The sequence below is a fragment of the Vanacampus margaritifer genome, chromosome 1 (assembly GCF_051991255.1).
Source record: "Vanacampus margaritifer isolate UIUO_Vmar chromosome 1, RoL_Vmar_1.0, whole genome shotgun sequence".
In the NCBI taxonomy this organism is placed as follows: Eukaryota; Metazoa; Chordata; class Actinopteri; order Syngnathiformes; family Syngnathidae; genus Vanacampus; species Vanacampus margaritifer.
In genome coordinates, this window is record NC_135432.1 from 21,597,714 (window position 1) to 21,625,482 (window position 27,769).

General features: G+C 38.6%; 1 protein-coding gene across 1 annotated transcript in view; it reads left to right on the top strand.

Moving 5' to 3' along the window:
• The window catches only part of nlgn4xa (neuroligin 4 X-linked a), an 82,675-nt gene that overhangs the window by 24,543 nt on the left and 30,363 nt on the right, over window positions 1–27,769 (top strand). Inside the window, exon 3 of the mRNA XM_077543613.1 lies at window positions 5,822–5,974. Coding sequence (XP_077399739.1) covers window positions 5,822–5,974 — 153 coding nt within the window. The remainder of the gene's footprint in view (window positions 1–5,821; window positions 5,975–27,769) is intronic.

Consider the following 27,769-nt stretch of genomic DNA (forward strand, 5'->3'; position numbering starts at 1 on the left):
ATGCTCTTTATTGTAATTTATGCAGTTTTGTGTAATCTGGTTGAGGTATTTTTGATACATTTGTATTTATTTTAGGTATTACTGTTGATATTTTTCTTTTTATCATGCAAGCTGCACAAGCAAGCAAATTTTAGATTCTTCCCTGTGCAATGACGATCAAGGTGATTCTGAATATGACATTTATCACATAAATAACGGTTCTTCATCTATTGATGATGAAAAGCCATTTGTTTGCCAGCCAAGAGGTTTTTACTTTTTACGTCTGCCTTTGTCGCCAACTGAAAGTAAGCATCAGCACTATCTGTTCATGTTCTGCTAATGATGAGGTTTCCATGCCTTCACTTTATACCTCCATTTATGAAAGGGCCGTCGTTGCAGTGGGGAGAAATGCTGTACACAATGAATGTTTTTTTTCCACTGTTCGTCAACCACCTGCTGTTGGTGGCACGGTAGATGTGAAAACTACCAACTCGTCTTTGGTGGGCTGAGCATGGTCGTTGAAAAACATGTCTACATAGCTACTGTGGTTTAGGATGAAAAAAATAATGAAAACGAGCTGCATCTTCCCCTACACTGGCAGTTGCCCGAGGCTCTGCGATCTTGTGCTTGACTTCTGCTGTATCACTAGATGCTGTCTCTGCGTCTCCTCTCGGCATTTGACTCATCTGTATCGCATGTCATTGGAAAGAGTGTAGACGCTGTGACTGTGACTGTAGAGTGATCATCATGAAACAACTTAAGCCCATTAATCATAATAGTTGTTTGCATTGCATCGTACATTGAAATCTAGCATACATCTGATGATATAGCCTATTTTGTTCATTATTTTTGTACTTTCTTTTCTTTCTCTGTCAACAACAATAATAATAAAAAAGATTATATGGCCTAATGTTGATAGAGATTAGTGAGGAAAAACTGTGATTAATTGGTGCATCCCAAAAATATTATCAGTACATATAGCAGAACTACATATTGTATTGTTTTTAATCATTTCAAAGTTATCTAACATTTCCCTAAAAAAAAAATCTTACAGATGATTTAAAAATATATATACTGTGTACATTCAGTGAAGACTCTCTCATAACTTCTTCCATGGCCAATTAAGCTCCACCCTGACCTTCTCTCTCACTCAACATGACACCAATGTACTATACTTCCCAATTAGCGCCCCCGCGACCCTTGTGAGGACAAGCAGTTAAGAAAATGGATGGATGGATTGATGATTGTAGATAATCATCAAATGTTCTCTATCTGCATGTTTGCTAATCGCAAATGATGAAAATAACCCTCTAACAGCTGCATTCTCTCTCTTTTCCGGAGTCCCATCTTTTGCTTACGGGTTACACAAAAATCATCATTATGAGGTTAAATGAATTGGATATATAGCTTGTAAATAGTTGGACAACACTTGTTTGGGCCTGTTGAAAAAAAGTATAGTTGCCTTCTCCAACAATGTTTTTTTTCTTCTGCCAGACATTTTCAACCTGTCCTGGCCACTTCCTTTTGTCCGTGCTCAGTAACGGTAAGGTAATTAGAAAACACTAACGATATAGCTCTGGTACGGGAAACTTTTGGTTGTTGTCATTGGAAGTGAAGTGAAAGTGAAATGGCCCACCGGTAATTCTCCTGATTCGTTCCATTTCCCACCTGGTAGGAGGTGACATGAATGGAAGAACTGAAACACTAGCATCAGATACAGGGAAACAGTAGAACAAGAGAAAGGAAAAATAAGCCTTACTAAATGATTATAGGCTGGCTGATCAAATGAAGTTTGGCGTCTAGAAGCCCATTCTAAACTTCTTCTTGGCCTGGGCCACCAACCTCGCTGTCAGGTTGTAGTGGTGGTTTGCGGACCCAAATGCAGAGAAGCAGGGCAAGGAGGTAGAGGTGACGTTAAAAAAAAGGATTTTAATTATACAAAACAAAAGCGAACTCCAAATGGCAAACGATACAAGACGTCGGGCGGACAACAAGGCAAAAAAATTGGCAGCATAACGGAGGAAAACGACAATGAATCGACGCAGACAGAGGGGAGACAAGAGACTAAGGCCATGAACACATGTAACAGGGTATTTCAAAAAATATATATTTCCCTCCTCTGGGTGTAGAAAGAATAGTGTCCACACTACCACGTTTGTAGAAAAGAAAACATCCACAGCTAACCGCATTAATGCGCTTTTAAGTACGTTCATAACAATGCCAGACCTTAAGGTGGCAACAGTTCCCCAAATCCTATCCAATCAGAGTACGCCTCCGTCGACGTCCTATAATTAGATACATGCCAGGCCTCTAGGTGGCAGTAGTTAGCCAAATACGTCTCATCTCTTGACGTCACTTCACTATACGTCACAAGCACGGACTGTCAGCCGCTGATCTGTGTACGTATTTGCGGATCAGTGCTGTCAGCGCATACGACTTTATATTTTTTTATTCATTAAAAAAATACTTGGAAACAGTCAATGAGTACATCATAAACGAAGCATAGAGGAAAACAAAATACGCACATTTTCACTTTGGCCGGGATTTTTAGAAACCTTCGTTTTAATGAAAAAAATCCCTGCGGACGTGTGGATGACAGGGCAAGCTGCAGAAAAATATCTCCAATTTGCAAAAAACCCGGCTATGTGTATACTTGGCCTAAACATACACACACACTAATGACAAAACATGACACACCTGTGGCAAGACACAAGTGGCTGAGGGCACTGATTGGTTGACACGAGGAAGGGCAGGATTACACTTAACAAGACCAAGGGAAGACACACAAGGAAAAACAGAACACAACAGATTATGACAGAAACTTAAAGAAACATGACAAAATCAAACAGAACCCAAACATGACACTCGCAATCTTCAATTCCCTCTGAAAGTAGCCTAATTCTTTTGACACAGCTAAATAACTCAAAGGGAAGGTGAAGTCCAAAATTTTCTGTACAATAATATGTTCCATTCGCTACCACTAGCGTAAACACTGCATTGTGATTAAAATTGCTTTTGTGTAATATGAATTCAGTAGCAAAGTCCACCCATTCTTATCAATCTCAAAGGGTGGCCATTTTGCCACTTGCTATCTACTGAAAATTAGGGGTGGGACTCTTTGAATGTCTCACGATTCAATTTGATTCTAATTCGATTCAGAATCGATTTTTGATTCAAAATGATTTGATTGACAATGATTTTTGCTTAAATTTATAGATGTTCAAGGAATCGTAATGATCTACTCCAGTCTGACTCGCTAATGCTAATTAGTGCTCTACTTGCGGCTCTTTTATCACTCAAAAGAACAAAAAAAAACTTTTATTGGAATAACTTGATTGTGACTTTTTCCTTCTACTCTCTAATGTGGCTACAGCTTAAACAGTGTATCAGACCGCGTGGAACCGCACTGCCTTTAAGTGGCCAAATCGGGTACAACATGAACAGCGCTCCCAATAAAGGCACAAACAAACAAAGGGAAGACAGTATAAAATAATTTAAATAAAATCGATCTCCAGAAAAAAAATAAAAAAATAAAATAGAATAAAAATTGATTTTGGGATTTTTAAAATCGATTATGAATCGTACTAAATGAGAATCGATTTTTTGGTACACCCCTACTGAAAATGACATCACAGTTGTTCAGGGCTCAGGAAATGACCAACCACGGCTCACTTGTTTTCTGGGTTTTGTCATTTGATGTTCGCAAGCTTGAGCCCTGAGTTGACTTGACTTACCATTTAATGAACATATTAATTTGTAGACGTGGAATGCTGATATGGTTGCTGTGGCTTTATGGCCCAAATGCAAACACTTACATGAGGTTTTGGTATAAAAACGTTTCAGCAAGGGAAACAAAACACAAGAAAAACAACTCAAGCAGAAGGTTGTTCTCAGAGAAAAGTGACCACTGAGCTTAGAGTATCATCAGCACGTTGCAAGAGAAATTATAGAAGAGCCAGAGAAAGGCATAGAAAAAAGAATGTGCATTCAGACATTTAGAGAAGAACAAAATATGTTCACCTCTAAAGGTTAGAGTCCATTTTAGCTTCTTCCTAGAAATTTCACCCAAAATCCCTAACTTATTGTGAGCAGTGTATCCATCCCATTTATAAAGTTATACAGAGGGTAACCTTTAATAGAGAGACATTTGGATTGTATAAAAGGTGGTCTAGTTCCTTTACAATGAAGGTCACGCTGACAAGATGAGAACATCATGTTCTAAGACCATCCTCTTGCTTTCATAGTCATGAATATGTCTTTGGATCAATAAACCACTGCAGACATTTTACTAGCGGTTTTACTACATCATAAAACAAGCATAGAAACAGTCTATTTGCCTTTTTCATTTTGTAGCACATGTGTAAGAGCCGGCCTTAACGGCCCGTGGCATGCACTGAATCAGCTCGGGAAGATGACGACTCACTTTATTTTGTTTAATGCAAAAGACACGCTGTTTAATTTACAATCACCGCCAACCCATCAACTAATCACCAGGTTTAATCACAACTGGCCTAACTGCAAATTAAACAACAGGAACAAATGGACCGAGCCGCGTGCGGAGGAGACAGATGTTGAGATTGTCGGCTTAAAGTGTTTGGGAATGCTTATCAGTCTGCAGAAGAATTTAAAGCCTCCGAGCCATCCCATTGTTGTCATGTAGAAATGATTATTGAACAAAAAAAAGATTCAAAGAAATGTTTTCTGTTCAGACTAAATCTGTGGTGTTTTTTCCCCCTGTTGGTTACAACTGAAAGTTATAACAATAAATGCCATTTCCGCCAGTATTTATTCTTTTTTTGGGGGGGTAACATTTATAAAAAAAATTACGGACAAAAATGGCTAGTTTTTAACTCTTGAATATATAAGTATCAATACCACTTGTACTTTTGGTACATACAATCGCCCCCCATAAAAACACACAAAACAAAACAATGGCAGATACATAACTCTATATCCCAATATAGCATTTTTCTTATAAATTACATTAAACTAATGGCAATTTTCTATTCTTCTAATTTCTAGTTTCGTAAAATGGCCACAAGAGGGTGACTAATACTGGTATTGGTCACCGTCGCAAGAACCAAACACTTGAAATAATACCTGGTATCGGTATCGATACCGATACCTGGTATCTGTACTTGCCCATACCTATATAATTATTATTAAGTATCAGTTTTTGTTTTTTGAAACTTAATTTCATATTTTTAACGCAATTTTAAAGTTTTATGTTTGGAAGTCCATTGTGATTAAACTGCAAAGGTACATTAGATTTGTAATTGTGGATCTTGTAGTACAGATGTTCCAAGTACGCAACTAATACTTGGTAGATATTAGTCAGAACTAATGTATAAAGTATATTTATAACACTAGCACATATTGCATAGTTAAAGCAAAAACAGGTATTCTATTTTTGACAAATGTATTATAACAGCAAATATATATATATATATATATATATATATATATATATATATTTTTTTTTTTAAAGTAATCGTAGCTGATAACGTTTTTCATTGCAAAAACCAAGCCATACGGTTGAAGGCACAATTTTTTGGGGACGTGTATGTAAACTATGAAAATTTCAACTCGTGTTGAGCTGCTTGCTGGGTGTAGATTAAAGTGGAGTGAAACTAATGTTCTGCTGCAAAATAAGTGTATGAAAATAGGTGTGTGCATATACAGTACAATCTAGGATATTATGAGTTCTATGTAGTGTCTTTTACAAATAAATGTGTCATTTTCCATGCCTTAAAAATGGAGACCACCAGTGGCATCAAGCCATGTGAAAGTCAACATTTCAAGACTTTCTTTTGTTTTTCATGAACATGTGTCTTATTTGCAGATATTCACGACGAGAACGGGTTAAAGCCGGTCATGGTTTACATTCACGGTGGCTCCTTTATGGAAGGAACGGGCAACATGATTGACGGCAGCATCCTGGCCAGCTACGGCAACGTCATTGTCATCACAATCAACTATCGTCTCGGCGTTCTGGGTGAGTGCCCCAATTGGGACCTTTTAATTATTTTACTTATGGCTGATTGAGTTTTAAAGTGACATTGGGAGATCAATTTAATGACTAATTCACTCTCACCATTTCACCGACGAGATGATCATTGAGGTGGAGGACATTTATAAAAGTGCAAGCAGTACAGACAAGAGACCCAACCCTGCTGTTAAGCCGTCTTTAATGACATTTTGCAAATATTTAATGGCATATCCTGGAATACTGTGTGAGCTTGTGTGTTGCTTGTGAATCGTTTTACAATTAAATTTCCAATGATTCTCATAATTACTGTATCTGTTGCACCTCCCATTGACTTGATTACTCTTTACATATGGATGGTTACATGGGTGCCAACGTGTCACAGCTTTATGTGTAAACATGTCAAAATGCTCAAACTTCAGCCTAATTCCAGCTTCATTATAATTTTTAATACCCCAGAGAATTGCATCTCATTTGTGGCCATGGCAACCCTGCATCGCCTACTCGTTACTGTAACACCTCTAATGTTGTGTTAGCAAAAGTCGCACATTACATTTAGTACCCATTAGGAAGATTTCAAATACTGGCATGTAGGCCCATATATGTATTTGTATTTGTAGTGTTCAGCCTGGTTCAGGAGATTCAGGGCCCCCAGAACCAGGCTGAACCGCAACAAAAACTCATATCTGCCGACATCCATCAAACTGCTTAACAACCGACATTAACTCAGTGCAATAAGATATATATATATGGTGCAATGTTGTGTACATACTCATGTGTGTGTATATATATATATATATATATATATATATATATATATATATATATATATATATATATATATATATATATATATATATATATATATATATATATATAGGAGTGTGTGTGTGTGTGTGTGTGTATATGGGTGTGTGCAATGTACTTCTCTACACATGTATACTTCTGTGAAGACTTCTGGGAAGTCTTCTACTTATTGCTGCACTTCTTATTTATTTAATTTAAATTTTATCTCTTTCTATTCTGTTGTTTTCTCTTTACTATAAACTGCAGCTGGACGGAGTCCAGGAAAAAGTTCCCCAAGGGGAAAATAAAAGTATATCATATCGTATCGTATATGAAGATTGATTTGTACTGGGCAAACCCAAATAGTGAATGCTCGATAGCTTGTACACAACAAATTGTGCATGCTTTTGATGGGGATGATTTACAACAATTACGATCATTTAGTAAGCAAGGCAGCTTTATTTCTACAACACGTTTCATCTAAAAGACTTTAAAGGGCAAAGGTATGTAGGGTGGGGGGGGGGGGGGGGGGCAATGTTTTGAACCTGGATTTCAAAGCATTTACACTTGAGGCTGATTTCACTTCTCTTGACAGCTTATTATTCAATTTGTGTGCTGCATAGCAGCTAAATGCTGCTTCACTATGTTTGCTTTGAACTTTGGGCTCCACTAATTGACCAATTTGTAGGATCCCAAATAGCGGGTGCTGAATTGCATTTGTATTCACTCGCGATTGTATGCTCTGTTGTGAAACTTAAGGTAGATTTGTTTGGGTCAATACATTAAAGACAGCAAAAACAGCTCATAAGAGTTGAATTTAAAAGCTGATTGAGTTTAAAATAAATAAATAAAGAACTAAAATCATTTGACAAGTTCTTACATCAATAGCTATGACATGGTACTGCTGAAACAGGTGCTTTTAGGCAGGACAGGCTTTTACATGTTTTCTTTTGTGTCAGTGAGTGACTGGATACACTTTTAGTGGCACCAGACATTAAAATTAACAAAAAATTAAAGAAAACATACAATCTCATATTTTTTTCCATAGCTGTGTGCAGTGCTTCATACACGCATTGATTTCTCCTGGGATCAGCGAGCCGTTTGTATCCATAAGGAAAAGGTGCTTTATTATGGAATTTTACGTGATCCCGCTGTTATTTCCATAGTGATAGCTTTCCACAAAAAAACAAACAAACAAAAAACAGGTCATATTACACAATCGTTAGACCTATTTTACGGGGCTCAAGCCTACCTAAAATGTTCTTAAGCCCTCCCTAAATGAATTGGTTGTGTATTTTTTTCGATATATATATATATATATATATATATATATACATACATACACACACAGTATATGCATGTGAAGTTCCTGGCTGATATACAGATGAAGCGGTTTTATAGAGGGAACTTTATGCTTGAATTTACACTAAAGTAAAAAGATCATTCACTTATCGTCAGTGGATGATGATAATAATATAATTTACAATATTATTCCTCTACCTTGAATTGTAGGAAAAAGTACGATGAGTAGAGAACATCGGTAAATAAAACATACATTGTAAGAAAAATAATTTGGGGTTAAAAACTTTGAAAGATCTCAGTCATAGGCATGGTAAAAAGCATAGTTTTTAACCTGAAAAATTTTTTTTTTTTAATTCACACTTTAATATTACTTTCATATGTAATTTAGAAGTCATTGAGTACAATTTTCCTTCTAGTCACATATGCACCGAAATGTAACATGTGACTTCAGAAGTATTTGGGAGCAAACAGTTACTGTGCTTTGAGCCAAATTCATGTCATTGGCTTTTCTGTTGATCAATTAATAATTCATTTAATGTATCTTAATTGAAAATGATTGACTCACTTTATGACAACAAAGCTACCTTTTTTGCATAGAGTTTTTCGTACACCGTAGACAATGTATACTTATATATATTTTTGGTTAATTTTATAAAAATGCTTCATGTTTTTGTCTACCATATTAAAATACTGACGGAAATAACACTTCAAGTCTAATGATGACTTCAACTTTTACACAATATTGTATTCCTTTTATATCTGTCCATCTGTGCATCTCCTAGGGCAGCGGCGGGCAAACTTGGTCCTCGAGGGCCAAAGTCTTGCAGGTTTCCCCTCTTCCAACACAAGCTGATTCCAATTAACAGGATTGTTATAAGGCTCATGCAGAGCTTGCCGAGGAGCTGATCATATATCAGCTGTGTTGGAGAAGGGAAACATCCCAAACCTGCAGGACTCCAGTCCTCGAGGACCGAGTTTGCCCAGCACTGTGCTTGGGGCTAAGCCCCCCCCCCCCCTTTCCATGAAACGTAGTGACGCCGCCCCTGTTACACATATTTAAAAACGGGTTTTATGCTTCAGGTAGCTGTAATCGTTTGCACCATGTACATTTTGGGAGAGCACTACAAATACAAAATGGAGTTTAAAGTGATGTAATTGGAAGTGTTAGTGGAAAAGCGAAATAATAATAATAACAATAATAATAATGCATTCGATTTATATAGCGCTTTTTTGGACACTCAAAGACGCTTCACAGTGGTTGCATTATGCGTGCGCTCACACATTCACATTGTGGTGGCGGTAAGCTACTTAAGTAGCCACAGCTGCCCTGGGGCAGACTGACGGAAGCGTGGTTGCCACTGTGCCCCTCCGACCACCACCAAACATTCACACCTTCCATACACCAGTGTGAGTAGCACTGGTGGCAATGTGTGTGAAGTGCCTTGCCCAAGGACACAACGACACATGACGGAGAGCCGGGGTTGAACAGATGACCTTCTGGTTACTGAACGACCGTCCCTCCACCCTGAGCCACGGCCGCTATTAATGTGTTACTGACGTGACAAAAAAAAAAAAAAAAACGGCAACTGCTTAAAAGCCTTTTTTTGTTATTTTTCTTTTTTCATTTTACTTGCCTCGAGTGTGTGGTAATTGAATGTATGTATCATCCTGTGTAATGTTTAAATCTTGGGACAGCACCCCCCGAGAAAATGCTCGTGAAAATCCAGCACTAATTGTCACAATGCATCAAAACGACCCAGATGAGCAAAGGTGTAGAGTTTATGCATGACTCCTTCTTGTGACTGGTTCCAAGTCAGCTCTTAGGTCATCCATAAATTCAAAAATTTTACTGAATAGATGATATGATGTGATCATTTTTGTTGGCATTTTAAAAATGTGTACATGAACGGAAAAATTCCCCCTACTGCTTTTTTTCTTTTTGGGGCATGCTGTATTAAGAATTTGCATCAATCTTATGTTGCACATGCTAATTTTATTTATTTGCATATAATCCTCCGACAACTCGTGATTGAACTGTAAGACAATTGGTAGACGCAATCCTGGATGTGCTCAGCTAGTTCACCGTTTGCATCAACAATCAAGTTTGTGCCTGTTTTCACACAAACTTTGGTAAATGGGGCTCTAAATGTTTTAATGGCACATAAATGCATTGTAATTTTTCAACTAAGCCTCATTTCGGTATTTTTTTTTTTTTTACCTGTATGACAACACATCTAAATTAATGAAGAATCATGGAGGGGGGAAAAAAATCGATCAACTTGCTAGCATTAAAATATTGATTGTATAAATGAAATGATTACATTTTGCACAGGTAACATCCTATTTTCTCCATTGCTGTTTGGCATTTCTAATTGCAGAGGTTTTTTGTCACAGTGACGCTAGTGTGCATCTCTGTGCGCATGCTAGTGCTGCTCCTCTCCGCTTTACTTGCCATTCATTACAAGGCCGAGCCTGTCTGCATCACTCACTATATTTAGTTGCCTGGGAGCCAAGGGGAGAAGGTGTTCTTGTGAAAAGGTATTCCGTGTGGAAAGGGGGGGAAAGAGAAGAGATTGCAGATAAAAATACGTAAAGAAGCCACTGAAGAAAAACAGCGGAAGATGGAAAAACGCAGGATAATGCGAAGCTCCGGATTACCTGCCCCTTCCACGCAATGCAAGCAGTGAAAAGATAAGAGGGCTCTATTGCCATTTAACTGACTCTCAACTGAGCGACAAAGTGTTTCTCGCTGGCTGGCATTTATAGACAAGGACTGATGAGCATGAGTGTAGTTGACACAGGTGTCCCGTCAGTCACCTCAGTTTATATGCTATATATGCCGAATTATCAAGAAGGAATCATAACGCTGTGATCAATTGCAATATGGTCGACATAATTAATGTGTTAAAAGCAACTGGATTTAATATTGCCATAAAGTTGATGAATCAAACACCTATCGTTGACTTATTATTGATTAGCATTTTTATATCTCCAATTCTGGTTATGAAAAGTATATAGACCCTAACCCTCATTGATTGTGCTGGTTGTGTTTCACACCGCCCCACAGTAGACAAAATTTTGTGAAGTAGCAACCATATATGTAACCAGCTCAGTGGTCGAGTGGTAGAGTGTCCGCCCTGAGACTGGGAGGTCGTGGGTTCAATTCCTGGCCGGGTCATACCAAAGACTATAAAAATGGGACCGATTGCCACTCTGCTTGACACTCAGCATTAAGGGTTGGAATTGGGAGGTTAGATCACCACATGATTCCCGAGCGCGGCGCTGCTGCTGCTCACCGCTCCCTCAGGGGATGGGTAAAATGCGGAGAACAAATTTTGCCCCACTTAGATGGGTGTGACAATCAATGGATCTTATCTTATATAATATTTGTGACTTTCAATGTCTGTGGCTTAAAAAGGCAGGACCTATGAGTCAGTCGATGAGAGAGTAGCGCTAGCTGGCTGTTTACCAGCTAGCCTGTTAGCTAGATTGCGTGTTGAATGACTCTGCTTGAGTTGTAGCCATTGGCAGCTCGTGAGCTTCTTAATTCCCTGTTTTCTTTGTGTTTGGTCAATAAAGCGACAGTAAAGTGACATTCTTTCCTCATGGCTCACGCCTTTAAAGGATCTTTGTGCAGTTTGTCACTTTATTTACTCGCAACTGCCACCTCTGGCCCAAAACGTAACTGCAGCATGTGTCAGGCTCGTTCGTGGTGCGCGTGCGAGTACTTGCACGATCTTAAAGCGACAGCCACAGTTGACAAACGAAGACATGACTTCAAATGAGGTAAGAAAAACTCCCTCCCTTCCCCAAAGAAACTGTGGAGTGTGCAGGGTCCGCACACTATAAAGGGAAGATAAAAGCTGATGGGTGCTGTCAGAGTAAAACAGTCAGGGCTCTTTGTACTTATCTGGGCATTGGTGGAGCATGCATGATGTAGAAAAAGCTTTAATATAACCTTTTTAAACTGCACAATGCACCTTTAATGCTACAATACAGTGAGACCACAAAAAGATAAATATTTAATAGATCGATACTTAATTCATCATGAGGGAAATTAGATGAGAAATTTGAAATTAGAATTATTGAACCTAGTCTATTTTAGGTTCAGTGTTGCAATGGGGCATTAAATTCCCTCGCTACTTATGCTATACGGTCATTGAGCTTTAACAGATTTTCATAGTTTGATTATTTATTTGATTATTTATTTATTTTGTCCACCATGGAAAGGAGCAGTCAAATGCTCACAAAAGTTCTGCTACTCTAAATTGTGACTCCCACTTTTTGAATGATGACTCCATCCCCACTCACAAGAGACACAGCTTTTGTGCAGTTATTGTATGTAGCATCGCATGAGAAGTGAGATTACAGTGTGCTCAGTGGACCATGTTTCCTTTTTTAATTTTTTTTTTAATGATTTTATTGTCTTAATCCATGGCTGATCTCCAAAGATTCCTTCCAAACTCAGATGGTTTACTGGTTTGCAACCCAACAGATGCTAGTTTAACTCAAATTTGACCGTACTGCTCTTCCTTTGGGGTGGGATTTTTAGGCACCAGAAGAATGTTCATTTTAAAGACGCCTCAAAACAGCAAACCATGTGTGATAAATGGTTGCTAGCGAGATGGGTTACTGCCACTGTAGTTAGCTACCATGTCTGGCTACTTAAGTGTCATGATATTGTGTATTTGTTTTTTGTAACCATTAGTTACCGTCCATTACAGATATTATAGTGATTTCACTCCATAGGCTTATACAAGAACTTGCAAAAAAGGCATTAAAGTGCAGAGCTGCAACGTTACAATGAGCCTGCGTGGCGCTATTCAACTTCACTTTAGGATGGCCACTTAGGCTTAGAAAACAAAGGAATCACTTAGGAAACAAAGGTATGCATTAGTCATAATGAGACCAGGATGATGAAAAAGGTTGTTATATACCTGTTGATCATGGTAAGGACTGGAGATATATTTTTATTAGAGAACAATGAGGGTAAAGTAAATGGTTCATTTTTGTCATTTGAAACTTAAAATGTGACAGTATTTCTCTGACGACAAATCTTTTGACCAAATCGTGCCTTGTGGAACTTGTTAGTTCTTCTTTTCACAGGGGAAAGGGGTCAAGAGCGAGCAGTCTTGTTGAGCTGAGTACTCATGCAGTGGAAAAAGGGACAACTTACATGGGCAAAAATTGTCTTGCTGGCAACATGCAGCCACTTCATCCTCATAGTGTGACCAGTTACTTAGTGGTTGGCACTGGCAGCCCATAAGAGCTCGGTCCAATCTGCAATGAGTCAAATCACAGACAAAAAAAAAATCAGGGCAGGCTTAGAAAGCTTCCAACACTTAGCATTAAAAAAGAAAAGAAAGAAAACTTAATCATGAGAATCTTTGTGTTCTGACAAGGCATATGTTTTTTTAAAGTGAACAAAGGTGTATGCCTGAGAACAAAAAAAACACAATCAATTTCAACAAGATTCAGCACTACAATGCCAAAAACGCAAGTACGAAAGATAGACACAAGCTGCTTCCTTTGCGGACTTAGACTGCCAGAATATTCTGCCAACAGGGCTGTGCACGAACTGGTGGTGATTCAAATTGGGCGCGGAAAAGCGATCATCGAATTAGAATGATCAGATTAAAATCAGAGGGAATAGTGTTGCATGTATAAGCGAAGTGCGCGGTGCATTATGAATAGGTCGGCTTGTAGCCTGCTATCAACTTGTCATTGAAAACTAATGGAGACTAACGGGGGAAGCGCTGATTTGGACCATTTCAACCGTTGGAAAGTGGATGTTTTTTATTGAATCTATTTTAAACATGAATAGCAAATCGTTACTGACTACCCTCTGTCGGAACACACCAGTTAAGCCTATTTAAATGATGATTATTATTATTATTATTATTATAATATTATGTGTGGACTTTACCGGGAGTTGGATCGAGGACACAACACTGGGACGCGATCAAGAGACGGTAGGAGCTTTCTTCACTGAAGGGGGCAATTGGGGCTAGAAGCAGATTCTTAAATGACCGTCCCTCTATTAGTTTGGTTACACGTACGTCCGTTAGCAAGCTTTTTTTGTTTTGTTTTGTTTTTTTGGAGCAAGCTTTGTGATGCTTCTGTCTGTTCCCTCGCTTTCAGGATATTGACAAAATAAATGTGTTAAAAAATATATATATTTTAGCCTCTTATACGTTTGTTTGGACCTTTCTTTTCTGTCTGGAAATTGGGAAGAGTGAACGGAGGTTTACAAGCGTAAACTTCTGTCTTCTCAAGCTTTGCAATGGTGTTATTTTTGCCAATAAACTCCATTAGGACAGCTAAAAATGGCACCAAGTGCACCTGTCGTTTTGTCACTTAAGGCTGAAAGTCGTTAAAACAATGCTTGCAAGCTTTAAGGTGTACAGTTACGCAAACGGCTTTGTTTGGTAGCAAGTTTTTTTTTAAGCTTGATTTTCACACGTGCACAAACATAATGCGCACTTCGCTTATTGTTAAACTCTAATGTAATGGGAAGCTTAACTCTTTGACTGCCAGACGTTTTCAGAAAAGGGATGCCGTGGGTGCCAGCCGATTTAAGCATTTTGACTGATCTTTCAAGGTCCACAGAAAATTTTGTTTGGACTATAGAAACACACATACTACCAAATAAAAGATTGGACTCTCATCTTTCATCAGAAAAAAAAGTTGGTGTCTACCTTGTTCCGTTTTTCAGTAATAAACCAAATGCTCTGTTTTGAAACAAAATACGGAGAAATCAAGCTTTTTGTGAAACGATATTATTTCATGCACTCTAGTGAATTTGACACCTTTTTTTCCCATGAATGATGCCACAAACACCTAAACAGTGCTTTACTTCTGTAAAACACTACCAGCAACAATGAAAAAGTGTTTTTTGATAGCAAAATACGTTTATTTACATTCAACAGTGTAACAATTTGACAAAACAAATTCGCAAACTATTTACAAATGTGTGCAACTGTGGTACTATTTACAATTGTGTGGATGTTTCAAATACAGTTTTTCATTTTGTAACACTCCCCTGCGTGCAAAGGGACGCAGCAGGATTTGCACAACAGATTAGTTTCACTGCGATTGCAGACGCTACACTTTCTTGCTGGCTTTTTTTTCCGGGGAATAGCAAGTATATACTGCAGTGTGTGTTTGGCCAGTCTACTCTCAGGATCATGATACGGTGACGTTACGGTGGTGTTACGTCTGGCTTCCTCATGTCCTTCAGTTCCTATACCGGCTGGTAAGAGATGTTCTGATCCATCTTATCCGCTCCATTCATGGTGGCATCGTAGTCCATAACCAGTGTCTTCTCCGTGATCAGACTGTACCCACTCCTCCGATGAATATGCATTGGACTCGGGGCACTCTTCGTCGTCCGATTGAACGTCCGCCTGAGCAGAAGTGCTCGGTTGTGCTCCGCGTTTTCTGGCGTTAGCATCGCTAGCCGGTGAGGCTTTATGACGTGATGATAGCCGCCGCGTCAACGCTTCCAACTTCGGCGTCAACCTCGGAGTCACCATCATCATCATCGTCGACATCAATGTGCTCTTTAGCACTTGTTGATGCTTCTCTTCTTTGAAAAAAACGATCAAGCGTGAGCTGCTTGCCACTGGTCACCATTTTGGCTTTCTCAGCCATTGTCCCCTCAACACTAGCTCCGCCTCACGTCTTCTTCTACTGACGCCTACCCGATCTTGTCCAAAGAGAGTCATCGCTGCCATCTATGGGCCAAAAATAGTCATTATACTAACTAGATCTGCTTGATACTTTCAGCACAGCTGGCCAAGGCTTTCCTCCACCCGTTTCCCCAAAAAAAACTAAAAACTTGGTGAACGTCTTTGGCGCTCCTCCGTAGGAGTTTACTAAACGTTATTTAACGTTTTTGGCAGTCAAAGAGTTAATATATGTGATGTAGGTATGTGAGGAGAATGCATGCGAGAAGTGGAGGCACGCTGCTTATTTGTACCAAGACAGCGATTGGGAATATAGCTAGCTAATGAGCATTAAATGACATTGTACTGTGCAGTGCAGTCAAACTTCTACCCAGGTAGCTAGCTCAAAACCATGCAGCTCGTCCTAGCCAACGAGGACTTATTTACAACACCAATCGCGCAAAAAACAACCCTGGGTTCTATATTTGGTCTTGCTACAGCAAGAGATTCTAGTCAGCCATTTTAAACTGAAAAGAAAAACCTTTCTAGAGATGGATTGGAAGCAGCAGGCAAAATGTGCCAGGTACTCTCTGGGTCAATCAATAGCTTTTCAAATAAGTTAATGTGAAGCTTTTTAAGCATTTGGGCATCGTATGGTGTAGATAAAGTACTATATACAGTAAGTGCACTCAATTTACCGTTTTGATCAGATTTTCAAAATTAAAAGCAAGACAATTTAGCTGAAAAACGAATACACAATCAATTCTCACCGAATTGAATCGCTATAGTCAACCTTCAGTAACAGGGCAAGGGGTGCGGAAGACGGACATGTGCCAAATCCTTTTTTACTTCACCTAATGCTAAATGCTATCTTGGTTGACAGTTCAAGAGCGCTACAAGCCAATTCACTTACAATTATCCAAACGTTTTTGGTTGGTCCCGGCAGCTCATGGAAGATGGCTGTGCAGTTTACCTTGCGCCGGCCCCGGATTGCAACATTGTAAACATACCACTAGAAAAGCTCAGCTTGCATTTTGTTTGAGCGGCGACTGCAGTTTTAAGATAGTAGGACCGATCTGCTCACCCTACTTGACATATCGTTGTTTGGGAAAAGTGCAAGGAGTAAACATGCAATTGCATTCAGAAGTCCTTCCTTTCTGACGACACAAACGGCGAATCGAGGTTTAGAGTGCGACTCTACTGCCAGAGGAGCGTTTTTGCTAGAGTTTTTCTTTACATTGCTTTAGTATCCTCTACTGTTTAACTTAAGCTTGCTCCAGAAAAGAATCCCTTGGCAGACATTGGAGAAGTAGTGTGCCATGGAGCTTGCTAATGCTTTTGAAGATTATAGTAAGGGTAAAAACTTTGAACTGGCCTCACTGTCGTGTCGCAGAGGAAGCTAAAACTAGTCATGCATGGGTAGTACTTCTCTTAAGCTTTGGATGAGGGTACAAATGTGATGGATGTCATGCAGCTACTTACATTCGCAAGCGCTTTTGACAGTTCATTTGAAGTGCATCAGTAGATATTGAAATTGCTGTCTTTGCATGGCGTATCCAAGGGCACACATTTCCAACATTGTTAATAGCGTTGCTCTGAAATATCATCATGTGGTAGGTTTGAGGTCTGTTCATTCAAATGAATTAATGAATCCATGGAGAAGAGGAAAAGTGTACAATTTATGTATGTATGATGGAAGAATATTTTTCATAAAAATAATTCCTCTATAGAGAGCTGTGTCCACAATTTTGTCCTTTAAATTTTTTTGGCACTCTCGATCATCAAAGTTGGATATTTGTGTTCTAAAGGCTGATTACGTCACATTTTTCTTGTATCAGTGCTGGACATGCTAGGAGTGCTCTTCGATAACACTTGGTATGTCAGAGCCGCATGGTTCTCATCAGGAGCACGACAGGCTTTTCAATTTGCAAGTGAATTCAACGCAGTAGCTACATACAGTACAGTAGAGCTCTCTACAATCAGGAATGAGGGACTTTATGTACGAAAAAAAAAGGTGAAAATACGCACTTTAAAAAAAACACGCACTAAACTATCGTAATCGTCCAGACAATGGTTACAGGTGTGACAGTCTCACGGCATGTCTGTCAAGTGAGTCTCTCTGCCTAATCACTCAAAAATGGAAGAATCCGATTAATCATTTTTATTACCGGCAAGTAAAGTTCAGTTTTGTGCATATGGAGTGTATTCATGCCTACAACCTGAAAATGCATCTTTCCTGGATGTCGCAATTTACAGAACAGCTCGGTTTTGTTTTTTAAACTGGTCTGTAACTTGCGAGCTACTCTCGATGGAGGCTAGTGGAAAGCCCCCGCGACGACCTGGTGGAATACATTCCAGCCACCGGAGGTTTTAAGCGGATAAAGTTTCAAACATGTAGGGATGTGTAAGCGTTAGAAAGACGCTCAACAAAGCTGGATCCTCTTTTCAGCGTGATGTGGTTTCTTGCATTCAGCAGACAAGTCCAGAACATTTGAGAGCTGGATTTTTCTATATTTTAAAGCCTCATTTTATATACTGTACTTGCAATTTTTCCATCATTCAAATTTGGAAGGGTTGTTATCAACACGGTTCTTTGTGGTATGTCGACAAAGTAGTTCAGAGTAGTTCATTTATTTTCATTTACAGGGACTTTAACTAATTTGCTCTCAAAAATGTATAAATTCAAACTAAAATTTTAAATGTCGCCATGGTCCCAAATACTTTTTTTTATGCTAGAGCATAAAGAAGGCTGTGGTGCAGCTTCGGACCTAAAGAGGTCGCATGAAGCAATGGTAGTTATCGTTATTACAACAACAACAACAAAACGGCCAGCAGGTGGCCACAGAGTATAAGAGATCAGCCATGATGTTGCAACAAAGCCCTTTTTCCCAGTTTTCAACAGGTTTGTGAATAATGATGAAACTTAGCTATATTGTAATGCTAAAAGCTGCAAACAGATACAAATACACTTTTTCCTGATGAAAGAAGAGACTCTAATCTTTCTTTTGGTAGGTTCCATGTTTTTATAGCAATTGAACACTCTAAATTGAATATTCCGTGGGCCTTGCAAAATCTGTCAAAATCCAGTAAAACAGCCAGGAGCGATGGGGGTTGCTTCAGTGAAAATGGCTGGGAGTGAATGAGTTAAAGACAATGAGCTGAACCCCAAATGAAAGAAACACATTCCTTTTATAATGCCGCTTTAGCCCCGCATGGCAAACTACCACTACCATTGCATTTTCATGACAGGTGCGCGGCGGGATGGGGGAGGGGTCATTTGAACTGTCCAAGCTTGCACACCCGCAGTGTTTGTGGCTAACATTTCACGAGTCATGCCAACAATGGACCGTATTTACAATTTCATATGGACCACCATGGAAGAAAATATTGATTTCACGACAGGTTTGCGAAGCTATTTCGAAATGCAGAGCTCAACCTCATTCATTTAACTGCAGCGCGAGCTCTCATTTAAGTGAATGGGAGCACACGACCAGGCTAACAGTGTGCACTTGTGATATATTATTATGAGCAACTATCATCTCCACTCTGGAAAGTTGGAATTTCTTGCATTAAAATGGGCTGTCACAGAAATTTTTGAGATTATCTGTGTTATGCAGTATGCACCAACCTTTACTGTGTTTACAGACAATAATCTTATTTATGTCCTGTCAAGTGCAAAACTCAATGCAACTGAACGTAGATGGGTAGCAAAGCTAGCCGACTTTGATTTTACCATTTGGTATCGCCCATGTAAAGAAAATGTGGATGCTGACAGACTGTCAAGAATGCCTGTCAACATCGAAGAAATGATGGAACAGTGCATAGTGTGGCAGATTGTGTGGCAGCGACAACCCAAGCTGTTGAAATTCAAAATTCAGGTTCTCCATGGATTTGTCCAGTATTCACCTCTCTGCAATGTTCAGAAATTAACGAAGAAACGCAAAAGCTTTCTTCAATAGCTACAATCAGACAAGCGCAACAATGTGACAAAGACATTGCTCCAGTATTGCATTTGAAACGAGAAGACAAGAAACCATCAAGACAAGAATTTAAAGCCCTCAGTTTGCACAGCAAATGTCTACTCCGTGAGTGGGAAAGATTTCACATTGATCAAGATGGCATTCTTCAGAGAAGGACAATAAACAAAACCCAACTGGTATTACCTGAACAGTACAAAAACAATATTCTTCCAGTTAGAATGGGATATAGTTGAGGCAATACAGCCTAAAATCATAAACAAAAACCTAAACGTAGTGTTTTAAAGTACACTTCAAATACCCATGAACAATACATAGATAGATTGTGCATCTAAAGCCTATTATTGCTACCATAAAAAAGTTTCTAAATACCTGTATGTTCATACAAAGTACTAATAATTCTTAACATTTGAACCGTTACGACCATGTACACTTCACGTGACCTCTTCATAAATGACGTGCCCAACTATAATGGCCGCGTTTGACTGGCGTGTATTTAACAAGGGAATACAGCTTTCAAAACATTCAAAATCACACAGGTAGTTCAAAACGAACTTTCTAGTGACTCTTCTCCTAATATAAATGCACAAAACGTTTACTTTCATACCTGAATGAGGGAGAAATCAATGACCACACGGACACAAATGCGTCTTTTCCAGCGGCTAAAGCGAGAATTAGCATTGCTCCGAGAGCTTCCTCTTTAGTCCTTGTCAGACATCACTAGTCGATCACAAATCACACTTTTCAAAGGGGCTATACTAGCAGATCACAGATGACATTGCACAGTTAAATAAAAAAAATCTCAAATTATATTAACTATGTTAAACATTTTAAACCTGTTTTTAAGCTCTTTTCAAAGACGTTTTTAACACTCTTCATGAGTTCCTAATAAGTCTGTTTACATTCAAATTTGAATTTTGCCTATCACTGAATTATCAATTACTGCTTATTTATGACTAAACATATAACAATAATCTACCACACACTCGTGATTTTGTTTAACAGTTTTTTACGATTATTTAAGCATGAAAACAAAACAGGGCTCGGATTTTAAAAACACTACACACCAGGGGCGTAGCCAGAAATTTTCATTGTGGTGGCCAGGGTGAAACCATGACTCATATAGGGGTGGCCATAAGTTCAGACTTGAAATGTCTAAATAATATATATATATATATATACTGTATATATATATATATATATAAAGAGAGAGAGCAATGATGATGACATGTCAAATCGGTAAAATTACCGAATGAACAATACTGAGCTCTCCAGAAAAATTCTAAAATCCTGAATTGACCATTTTTTACAAGAAATACATGTTGAACCCTTGGTTTGTTCTTTATTATATTGTTTTCTGTAGTTCTTGTTTATTAATTGTTTTATCGTCTCCTTTTAAAATATCAGCTTGTTCCTACTGTACAAGATTGATGCATCAAATTTCTTCTTTTGGTGTCTGATTTTACACATATTTATTTGTTCAAAACACTGAACAGTTAACATACAAATAAATAACAAAGACTAGTAAATTACCGGTATGCCTTTTCATGGACTAACATAGCACTAACATTGGCTGACATTCACATAGACAACATGACAACCGTGTCTAAAAACACACCCACAGATGTGGCACAGTTTTAAAAATAAATATATATTGAAGGTTTATCATAATAAATTTAGGTTTGTGTGAACGCCACGTGTGTAAGATCTGAAATGTTTTGGGCATTGACAATATTGTTGAATATCCAGGATCCAAGGGGGTGGCCGCCGGGGGGCACGTGGGGCGGGCGGGGGTGGGGTGCCTTCGCCATTGCTACACACAATTAGCACAACCATGCACATGAGATGCAGAACATCTCACATGCTGTGCAAAATGAATCACTCTTGTCAAAACACTAAATACATGTATATAAATCTTATGTTGCCATACGAGATACACACGTGTCATAAGGTTTGACTCTGTTTGAACCATTACACACTGCAATGTTTTACTTAATCAACCTTTAGCAGTTACAGTAAGCGAAGTAAACAAGGAAAGTACAAATACACAATATGGTAAATTAGTCAAAGAAAAGATCAATGCTACACACTATTGAAAATAGGATTCATTTGTCTTCATATAAACAAAATCAGTCAAGATAGACAATCACAACAAAATGTGTCCCAACACTGTAAGCCCAGAAAATAGACAAATGAAAATACTGTACTCCCAGTACAAGGTTAAATTTACTGTAAAAAAAAAAAATCAATAAATAAAAGAATTAAATAAATCACAGAGTTCAGGGGTAACTCAACTCAAGGTTCTCCAGAGCTTGCTGATAAGTTGATCATTTGAATCACCTGTGTTGGAGGAGGGCGACCTCTAAAACACGCAAGCACAAGTGTCTCAGTAATGCCCAGATTACTGATGAAACGAAAGTAAAACTGCTATAGTGTGTATGAATATTATTCTTAAGTGTTTTGTCCCTGATATTTAAAGTGTAATTGTCTGTTTCAAGAGGACCTTGTTAAAAGCAGAACCAGTTTTCTGTAGTAAATGTTGGAAGAGTTGTACATAACAAGTTTAGTTTGATTTTGTTTATTTTTGTTGATGTATATTACTTGTAAACTGAGTACAAAACAAAACAAAAAGACAATGCCTGATTTTAAGGAGATGAAGTTAAGTGACCTTCATATAAGAATAAATTGTGTTATGTTCTACTTTTTGAGAATCACGAAGATAGTAAGGGACATTACAGCCATCGTGCAGTTGTTGAGCATACATGGGCCGGGCGCTTGGATAACAATGATACTTCAATATTGTGAGGTTGTGTGAAGTTGTGGTTTCTTGTACCATTCTACTTCCCAGCTAAACAAGTATTTTGCCTTCTTGTGATGTTTTTCTTGTTCAAAGCATCTTCAAATCACCAGAGGGCAGGTATTCGGCCTGCCCGCACCCTCCTCTTTCTGCTCCTTCGTAGCTCCTCTGACTCTGCAAGGACAAAAATGGCTGGCAGGAGGTCATGACCACTCCAACATTGTCTCTGCCTCCCGGTGATGGACTGACAACAGCAGGAAATGTGCAGCCGTTGTCTCATGACAATTGTCACAGGCCGCGGTCATGATTCAGATGATGAGGTGATGCCTTCTGACATGACACAGAAAGGCTGCAGCTGCACTTCAGACTCTTCCCTGTGAGGAGGGAAAACATGGCTGGCACACATGATTGGGATGAGAGTTGGAACTTCTGTGGCTTCTGGCAAAACAATCGATACGAAGACAAATGGATCTCGGTGTGTGCGTGTCTGAGGCCATGTGTGGTAAATCACGGTGCAGACTCCCCACCGCTGACAGGCTCCTTTTCAGTTTGTTTTTGTGATGCCTTCATTCAGCACGAACACAGTTACGTGCAAAGGATAGATAAGATAATTGCTGCAGCAAATGAATTTTCTGGAAGTGCAGCATCAAATCGCGGCAAGCTCATCTTTTGTCACAAGTGAAAAGTGGTTCATCGTGCGTGGAAGTTAATGAAAGGGAACAACAAATGGAACATTCAACAAAAACCCACAAAAGATTTGGGCATATTCTGTATAGGCCAAAACGTGTCCGCACTTTGCTAGTTGATTTCTCATTTGTACTGAAACTCAGCCCAAACACATTTACTTACTTGTACCTAATCTTGTCATTTCAGCGAGATGAGCATTTACACAGTCACAAAACACCTTTTCAAAACAAACATTTCTTTTACTATTGGAATGCTAAGACACCAGCTAGTTTGTTTACTTGTTGTTTGACTGTCAATCGTTGGCTGTAATTCTGTGTATAATCAAGTGTCTTTTCAGTCAAATTTGAACCGAGTACAATGACAATCCATGTTTTAGTTTTTAAGTTAGATGAATGACGCTGTTAGTCTGAAAATGCCAGCTTCTTTCCCCTGAGAAATTTCGTTTCGCGTTTTGGCTACTTTTTTGGTCATGATGCAGGATCCCTCAATCAGTTTGGTTACATCGTTCTTTTAATTCACATAGAAAATGCATCTCTAGACTTTAAGGACGATAGAGTTCAGTCTTCATTCCGTTTCAAACATGAGCTTGTATGTTTAGGATCATGAGAATTTTTTTCTTGAAATGTTCGCCTTTCTATCACTTTGGTAGTGTTTTTTGTTCTTCCTTTTGAAATGAGTGTTATACATCTTCTGGTGTAGCCGCTGCCAGTAACGTTTGTTCATTAAGTCTTCAACAAACAGTAGAAACCTTAACCCCTGACCACTCGTAGTTGCTTTGGGGCCTCCTTTACAGTTCTCTCAGGCTTTCTGTTAGCAACTGCTGCAGTCTGTTCTTTCTTTTCTAGATTCCAAATGGTTATATTGGCCATGTGTTACTGCAATTCATTTTCATTTCTCTTCTTTCTTGTTAGTTATTTTAATATAAACCTGACACTAGCCCAGGGAAATGACATACATCTGTCAGTCACGTTCCAATATTTTTGTGATTGTGACAATGAAAAACAACAGTTTGCTGTTTTAAATTGTGCATCAGATCCATACATGTCAATTGAATCTGAGATGTTGATCTCCTGTCCCAATGTTTTCAATCTACAGCAAAAACAAAATGATTGGTCTCACTGTTCCAATACATTTAGAGGAGAGTGTAAATTTGAGTGTGAATGTGTTTATAGTCCCTCAGTGGCATACTTGCATGGTGTCTGGGTTTTTCTATAATATGCCGTGATGTATTAATCACGTTTGTAGTCCTCTGTCCTCAGTTAATTGCTTTCTACGTCGGTTCAGCTAAACGCCGCACTATCTCATCTCAAGTCAGTAACTGTGACTGAGCTCAAATATTTTTCAAGACACCATTATCTTGTGTGCTATTTCTTTGGGCCTTCACACTAGTCATTTCAAGCCATATTCTTAGTTATGTGCAATTGTAGAAAAGCCTGACTTTTTTTTTTTGTAATCAGCTTTTATTTTTGCGTTATCATTTAGCCATAATCTAGACATCACTGCAAATACCACATTAACATTTTTTTTTTTAAGCATACTCATCTGTGGCCTTTCAGATGATAGCCAGCTGGACAGTTTTCAATGACAGCGGAGGTATAAGTGGTCATATGAAACAGTAAACAGAAGTTGGGCTAGATGACTGGCTTAGTGACTTGAGTCGCAGCAACTCAAGCGTGTCTGTGAATATACAGATGTCATTGTGAGGCTTGCGGCTGGAAATTGCACTCCAGTTATGGCTGGAGAGCACGTGTGCGTGTGCACAAGCTCCTGCGCGCTCTTTCGATGGGCTTCCTGCAGACAAGCTAGTACATCAACGCAGCCGGGCCTTTTCAATTGAAAAGAAGGGCTGTCATGAGAGGATCTTACAAATATTTCTTTCTGCAGGCCTGTCACATCTTCTTTTTCTTCACCATCCACTTCTCTCGACGCAGTCATAACTACAATTATCCCAGTTGCTCCAATAGCAACCTAAATATTTAATTACATTTTTATTCAATGCATCTGGAAAAAAAATTCTCCCTTTACTGTATTTAACATTTTCTGTAATCCAAACAGGGTTTAAATATACATTACACAACTGTGCTGAAAGTTCTAGAATGTCTTTTACTTGACAAGGTCAAGCTCGCTTAACTTCTTGGTAGTGATCATAATTGACTGCAGCTTGTGCTTTGTCTTTCCCAGCAGCCAGCATAAAAGGGATTCATTTGACAGCACTCAATGGATCGACCAATTTTCACAACAATGCGGAAGTCTTAAGGACTCAGTCATATATCTTCATCGTCAAGGGAGAATTTTGCATTTCACCAATTATGGAAAGTGTTTTGGAGCCATTTTGAAACAACTAAAGATCCCAAGATTGTCAATTCAAACATTTGAATCCTGAACTGAAGAAACATCTGTACTTTTTAGACTTTATGAAATTACGATTTTCCCCCTAGTCCAACATTCCGGTTATCACTTGCGACAAAAAAAGAAGAAGACTATTTTGATTCAGTATTTGCACAGGATAATGGTGTCATGTTAATGAATTTGCCTGTCTTGATGAGTTTATTGATCCGTTTTCCATCCGTGGCACTGATGCTGCTCCCGCAGCAGACACAGCAAAGTAGATGGCACTTGGTCTCCAACATCTTGCTGCACACTCAGCTCCTTTAAACCTTTCCAATACTAATCAGCTTCTGTATTAACAAAGAGCTAGCAAAGATTTTACACATTTCTGTAAATGGTTTGACAGTGTGTCTCATGTTAAGCAACTGTAAACTCTTGCTTCGTATGGTAATTGCTGTTACACTGCTTGAACGGATTCAGGCATAGCGGTTTAGATGGAAACAGTTTGTGACAATTGGAAATACAAATTCTGAATTAATCGAGGTCACATCTGGGGTCACTCAAGGGTCTGTATTGTATGTAGGCAACTTTTATCAATGATTATTGCAACTTCTTTGTGTTAAGCTTTTTGCATATGCTGCCAAACTTCACAGCTTTTTTATTCATTTTGATGATGTCAGTGGCTTAATCCAGCCTGAATTACAGTAGTCACAGTTTAGCGGGTTTAGAAACAAGCAATTGCAAAGTAGGCAGCAGTCACTTGTAATAATGTAGTCTCTGACTTGGGGATATACTTCTCTGAAAATGTAGTTTCCCCAGCGAGTTTTTTTTTTAAAAGGTCAATCTTAATTCAGCTAATTTCCACAACCGTAACATTGAGTTTTTATCTAAAGTTGTTTTTAGATCCGGATTACGCTACTGAGTTATGGACCCCTTATGTGACACATGATATAGACTTAACGGAGAGAGATCAACGGCTGTTTACAGCTTTTCTGGGTACTTACATAAGGAACGTTTACCTGGATATGAACTTTCATTTGTTCTTCTTTCATTGTTGGATCGAACAGGAGGTCTCAATTTAGAGCTCCAGATTAAATGTACTGAATTGGATTTAAGGAAATACATATTTTTTTATCAACAGGGTAGTGCCAGTATGGAATAATCTTAAAAGTGATATATGTATCATTAATTCTCCCACACTGGCATTTTTTCAAAGCCACGTGGCTCAATTATCTTTTGAATGATTGTGGGGTTGAGGTTACGAGACCAGACAATGGCCCACATCAGTCACTGCTGTGGAAGGATGGATATGGAAGTAAAACAGATAAGGAAAACAGTTCTTGTCATGCTCTTCAACAGTCTGTAAAAGTGACATCACAATACACACACGGGACCCCCAAATAGATTTTATATAGCATTTACTATGTCCTATCTTACATTTCCCTGTCTATTTTGTTGTTTTATTGTGCAATGATTTTAATTCTGTAATGGAAAATTGAGACAGTTGGATGTTTTATTGTAGTTTAAAGAGCCACGCCATAAATCGTTGGCTGGTTTTGTGTCACATTACAAGGCCGGGTGGGTTTATCAAATGACAGACAGACGGTTTACCAAACTGAGCACAAACCTGGAATTGGTTGAAGCACATCACAGATGTGATGTGATGTCCTTTCAAGGATATTCTCACTTCTATGAGTACATGCTTTTAGATTTAAGACTGTGTGTAATTTGAAAGTTCTACAAGAACAGAAGAACTGAACTGCTTTTATTGTATCAGATGGCAAATAGGTGTTGATAAGGGGTAGGCAACTTTGATGATCATGTTTGCTACATGCACTACCTTCCAAAAGCATTTACATACTGAGGTCAGTCAATTCAATTTCTTTTTTTGGCAGGTAAAATAGGGCCTTAACCTAAATCCCTTTTTACCTTATGGTTTTAATAACAAACAAACCCATTGGCCTCATGATAACTTTAAAAAATAAAAAATATAGATTTTTCTTGTTGGGCAAAAAATGAGGAAAAAAAAATGCCCAGAAACAAGTGTTTTTTGTTTTTAACTTTCATATTAAAAAATCAGTTTTGGAGTGTAGTATATCAGATGATAATTCTTGGGGGCAAAGGCTGACAAAAGGCTGTTAAAAATAGTACTTTGAATTTCAGGCATTGACCTTGAGAGGCCCAAAGCGATTTTTTTCCCCCTCTGTCGATACATCTAAATATCTTCACAATGCATGCCCACTAGTACATACCAGCCTGT